This window comes from Sinocyclocheilus anshuiensis, unplaced genomic scaffold (assembly GCF_001515605.1).
Source record: "Sinocyclocheilus anshuiensis isolate Anshui unplaced genomic scaffold, SAMN03320099.WGS_v1.1 scaffold524, whole genome shotgun sequence".
NCBI classification, from domain to species: Eukaryota; Metazoa; Chordata; class Actinopteri; order Cypriniformes; family Cyprinidae; genus Sinocyclocheilus; species Sinocyclocheilus anshuiensis.
Window position 1 is genome coordinate 975,218 of NW_015555703.1, and position 6,282 is coordinate 981,499.

General features: G+C 34.5%; 1 protein-coding gene across 1 annotated transcript in view; it reads right to left on the reverse strand.

Moving 5' to 3' along the window:
* Nucleotides 1–6,282, reverse strand: part of kmt2cb (lysine (K)-specific methyltransferase 2Cb) — a 132,141-nt gene that overhangs the window by 95,907 nt on the left and 29,952 nt on the right. Inside the window, exon 5 of the mRNA XM_016464556.1 lies at nt 2,088–2,273. Within this exon, the coding sequence (XP_016320042.1) occupies nt 2,088–2,273 (186 nt within the window). The remainder of the gene's footprint in view (nt 1–2,087; nt 2,274–6,282) is intronic.

Genomic DNA, 6,282 nt, shown 5'->3' on the forward strand with positions numbered 1-6,282 from the left:
GAACTCATGCTTTATAAAGCATAATTTTTGTTTTTAGATTCTAATGTTACAATGTTAGAATGTAATGTGACTTTAGCCCCTTTTTTGCACATAATGAATAGTACAGCCTACTTTCACTATATTTGTTTTCATTGCCTTTAATATAAACATTGTTTCATTGGACAACATTAGGCATGATGGTAAAAAAAAATAAAAAAATAAAAATATATATATATATATTTAAATATATATATTTTTTAATCCAAATAGAAAATGTAGAGAATACTGAGATATATACCGTATATTGCATTTCAATCAAAAAAATCAGAGATATGATTTTTTTTTGGCCATATTGCCCAGCCATGATATCTATATATACACACACATACAGTATATCCCCTTTATACAACATATAGCTTACAGTAGGGCTGCACAATTAATCGAATTTCTAATCGCGATTACAGTTATGGATGCCACAATTACGTAATCGTTCAAAGCCCAATTAATCGTTCAAAGTCCACTTATGTTATTCTGTGTGCTTAAGATGCGTTTTTTCTTTCTACATGTTATCTTAAGGGTTTTTCCATTGTTTTAATTTTAGTTTTAGTATCACATTATAATACCATTCATATTTTTACTTTTTTTATAATTTAAAGAAGAAACCAATCCGATGTATATTTGAGATTGGAGGCTTAATACTATAGAAAAGCACTAAAGGTTTTTCAGTTAGTGTTTTCAGCTTGTTTATTTTCATATAAAAATACGGCATGCAGTTGCATCAAACAATGGTATAAACATTATTCCATGTAAATTGTGATAATCATAATTAATAATCGCAATTACAATTTCAAGGGAATAATCAACAATTATGATTTTTGTCATAATCGTGCAGCCCTAGCTTACAGTCCATTAAAAATGCAATTTATAACATACAGTCAAGCCAGTAAACATGACAATAAATAAAAGGTAAATGTAATTATACATTCTACATCCCATTCAAAAGGTTGGTGTCAGTAGGATTTTATTTAAAAGAAATTAATACTTTTATTCAGCAAGGATGCATTAAATTTACCAAAAGTGACAATAAAGATTATTATAATAATAAAAGATTATAACTATTTAAAATCATTCAATTCATTTAATAATTTATTTTTTAAATAAATGCTGTTATTTTGAACTTTTTAATCAAAAATCCAGAAAAAAATGTATCATTGATTTTCAACTGTTTTCAACACTGATAATAATAAGAAATGTTTCTTGAGCATCAAATCAGCATATTAGAATGATTTCTGAAGGATCATGTGGCACTGAAGACTGGAGTAAAATTCAGCTTTGCGTCACAGCAATAAATGACATTTTTAAATATATAAATATGTATTTTAGAGAATATTTTATTGAATATTAAATTATTTATTAATATTTAATATTTCACAATATTACAAGTTTTACTGTATTTTTGCTCAAATAAATGTATCTTTGGTTAGCATGAGACAATTCTTTAAAAGCATTTAAAATCCTACCGTAAACTTGTGAAGAGCAGTATACTACCAATACTAACAGAAGCGTACTACAATCATATCATAGCTTTAGAAGACACTGAACCACTACAATATGCTTTAAATTAAAGTATGTGGGACAAATAAGCATTGCCATTTGCTGAGACGATGCAGAGGGTAACTTTAGGACAAATCCTGTGTTTGCTTCACATGAGTCTGTCTCCAGGACATTAAGCAAAAACACACAAATACTAGAGCACTGAGTGCAATTTTCAACTGGAATGATCCGTATTCAAACAGTCTCTGCCTGAAATTTCATCCAGACGAGGGTGATTCAACCAGTGACATCAGGTATCAGCGCCCTGCTGCCTGTAACAGGCCTACCGTTCCGAAGAGCCCTTACAAACACAGTCACAGAGAGCGCAAACACACACACACACTTTCCTCTCTCTAACAATGGCCAATACCATCCGATCTATTTCACAGGGGCCGACCGAGAAGAAAAAACAGTCGTGAGAGAAGCCCCATTTAGCGGAGCTCACTGAAACATTACACTACACATCACAGCCGATATCAAACGACAGCTCCACTCGCCTCAGCCAATCAGCTTACCTCTCTGGGCCCCTGTGCCTCCCTGATTGGCTGGCAGCCCCAGTCTTGTCGTCACGGTCGTGGCCCTCCTCTGTGGAGGATTGTGGGAGTGGAGGGTCGTATCCGGGCGTGACCCTGAATGGCTTCAGATCCCCCTGGTCCAACAGGCTTCGACCAGCACAGTAACAGAAGGCACAGAGCTGTTCGCTGTGAGGAGACCAGAGGAAGGCGGTTAGCCAATGAAACAAGATGGCACGTATTACAGTTCTCTAATGGTTTAAAGGAATGTTTCGGGTAAATCCAGAATGTTCCTTTAACCCTCAGAGATCTACTGATCCAAAATTGCAACACTTGCAATACAATAAAGTGTGTAACATATAAACAATATATGCGTCAAAAACGTCTCCAGCACGTTTTATAATTACCCAAAAATCAAACATAGTTCACCGCTCATATCACGTTCACGTCCATCAAAAACTTAGGCTGGCTGTCGATTGGAATATTAGAACTAAAAACATTAACATAACACACTCATGGGCATCAATCACTTCACTGAAAACTTGATGCCTAAAAAATAAATAATTATTACCTTATGATTCATCTGTTCTTAAATCCATGTCACTTTAATATTACAATATCAATGTCTATCAAAAAAATAACATGCACAATACACTGTAGATTTTAAAACGTTGTTTAATTTTCCAGTAAAGGATGATACATTTTGACATTATTCGTTTCATTTAATTACCTCTTTGCAGATTTTGAGCTATATAACAGCAGCTCACACCTGTATGATAGAAACAAGTGTGGCAGGAAAATATTTACTCAGCTAGTGTTGCTAATTCAGACAAGCTTTACTGAACATTCCTTTGGAAAAAAACGAACATTTTCAGTAAAATGTGTTCATAAAGTTGTAAAATTGAATGGATATTATTTTTAGCTGGGATGGAATTGTGACATTGCAAACCATTTTTAGGAAATTATTAAACTTCACTCTAACATGATTAAAAACTCAATATAGGAAACAATCCAAACACTTCCCGCTGTTTACTGAAACTTGGAGAAAATGCCTCCTTACTGATGTTCTGCATGTTCATTTTGGAATAAGGCCTGACACATTGTTTAATCACACTACGCATTTCTTTCAAATTTATTTAAAAATTTGAAAAATGAAAATAAAAACAGTTCCTTTCTGGGTATCTTGTATCGCTATTATAAGAGACCGCCAACAACATTTGATCATATTATGGTTGATTTCCATAAAATTGCAATTAAAAACATCCAAATGCACAGATGCTCCAAAGACTTACATTAGAAAAGAGCACAAGCTTGTGAGGGAAAATACGGGATGGAAACTGTTGGTCAGAAATATTTTTGGGTGGGGCTTATTAACTCTTCCCTGCTAGCGGGTTTTTTTTTTTTAGTTGCCAGCCACCGTTATCATTTTTGAGCATTTGCATAAAAGTTTAATGGCACCCAGAATATTTTTTTTGCATGAATATCTGAACATGCAACATATCAAGACAAAGAACAGAGCCTTTGCTTTTAAAGGGGTCCTATTATGCTTTTTCCCTTTTTTAATTTTAGTCAGTGTGTAGTGTGTATGTTTGGGCATAAAAAAGATCTAGAAAGTTACAAATCTCAAAGTCCACTCCAAAGGGAGTGGAAAATTAAAAATCCCTTTTCAAGAACTACAACAAACGGTTCGGTTGGACTACAGTGTTTGTTTTCCGGGCTTTGTGATATCACAAAGCGGCTCATTGGAATATCATTACAAATAATTCCCGCCTACGAAGATTCGAATGGTTGGGGAGGGGCGAGGCTGTGGTTAGAACGCTTGGTTGAGTGAGTGCATCAGACAAGAATGCGTTTATACCCCCAAAACAAAATCAAGACTTTGTAAAAGAGCATAATAGGACCCCTTTAATCAAAAAAAAAAAACTTTTTTTTATCAACACTTGAATATGGGTACGTTTCATGAAAAAAGCAACATTTTGAACAAAAAGCTGAGAGAAAAATCACGTTTTTGTATAAGACTATGTCTTGATCAGATTCAGAATGATAAAGATGGAATAGATCAACACATCCAAAGCTTGCACGGTCCTAAAACCACTTCCTGGATCGTCATTTCATTTGGTAACGCCAGGCAGTTTTGATTTATATAATGATTAATGTTTGATGATCGCGTTACTTTACATATGCATCTGCTTACATACACGATCACTTGTTTCTGCTTCTTCTTTGCCGTGTTTTGATCCAGAGATTCAGTACTCTTTCAGAAGATGCGAAATAGCGCCTCCTACCGTACACCAGTGAAAACACGGAAAGCCGGAAAATTCCGTCAATGACGGGGAAAGAGTTAAAAGGACAATCTGAATCCCAGCATGCCAAAGTCACACAACATGATCAATGCTTACTGACACCACTGATTGGTATGGACCAAATTTAGAAAATAAAAGAAAATATAGGAATTGAGTGATGATTCTCAATGTTTAATGAAAACTATTTAATTAAACAATTAAAAAAAAAATGTTAAAGAATTACTACAGTGGGTCTTAATGATAAATTTTTTTTTTCCACAGACAACCATTTTTAATGTTATTCACACAAACAGAGCCCATTCAATAAATTATTCATAAATTGTTTTAAATGTATACAAAAACACAAATTCGGTCATCAATTACTCACCATTCATGTCATTCCAAACTCATAAGAACACACTTGGCAAAGAGAGCAATGAAACATTATTTCCTCATTACCTTCTCCTGGAAAGTTACCCTGCACAATGCCGCGCGGCGTCCATCATCCCATTAGATGTTCTTACAAAATAAATGTTGCTAATATATATGCATTTTGTAATTACGTTTTCTGTGTATTATGCAGCATTTTACGCATGTACCCCTCACTAACGGACTTCTGGAAGGGTCCTTCGTGAAGGGATTCACTTTAATTTGGAACGCTCGACAAATGACGCCTCCTTCAAAGGTGCAAAAACGCTATTTGGAATTCTCTAACTGCTACACTCAAAGGAGAAGCACGTAAGTTGCGAAACCAAAGTTTAGACTACTAATAAGTATGTGGGAGTGTTAGAATTCACACATGCTGTGTCTTTTATTTTCACGCTCCCTGAAAATGGGAAAATTGTTAACAATTAAACTAGCACTCCTCACTGGAATAAGATTGACAGCTTCACGCTAACATATTTAAATACAGCTACACAACATTTAGACACAACTGATTCAACGGTGACCGGCAATATTATGAGTAACTCCTACTTCACGACTTTCAAATATAGCCATCAGATCTTCATGACAGGCAAAAACTCCCTCAATCTAAAAACAACCATTTTTGGACAAACATTATTTCGTGTTGCAATGTGGCTACGCCAAATCTTTTGGTGATGAATGTGTAAAAAGTATCACTTAATGTATTTGCAAAAACTCTTTGACCATTGCAACAAATCCTCGAAATCAGTGAGGCTGTTGTGCGGTGTTGTCATCATAGCTTAAGGAGGAAAACAGTAAATATTGATCCGATATAAAACTGGTCCCCACAACGACAGCCCTGACGGGCAGTACAGTCTGTCCTAAAGAGCCCTTAACAGCCTTTCATGGACTGGAGCCTGGGAGAGCTGCGGCCGTGGTGAGTTGACTGTTTGGATAGGGGTTTGTGTGTTTATGTGTGTTTGTGCATGTGTGGCAGGGGAACCTTAAATTTGTAGTGTAACGTCAACATTGAGGCACATTCAGCTGAGAGCACAAACAAACAGACATGGTGCATGTACATATCTACAAACCCAGAGACAAACCCAAGAAAAAGATTTCTAACTAGCAACAGTGGCTGTGTACTGCTATATAATGTGCAGTTTATACTGTATACTGCATGATATTTTTATTTATTTATTTAATTTTAATAAAAGAAAATGTGACGTTTTGCGACTAATGCTAAAATGTAAGCTATGAATATTTTCTATTATTTTTCTCATTTATGCCAACAGATATTTACATATTTTCAGAAAAATAAAATAAAGATAATTTCAAGATGATAACTGTACACAACTCACTGCTGTATGATTATATACTTTTGTATATATATTTGTATTTTGTATACATATACACCCACACACTTTGGCATAAATGTCTAAAAAAATTGGAAATCAAATATACATATCTATATAAAAATATATTTCTTATGTCTTTATATATTTACAATTAAT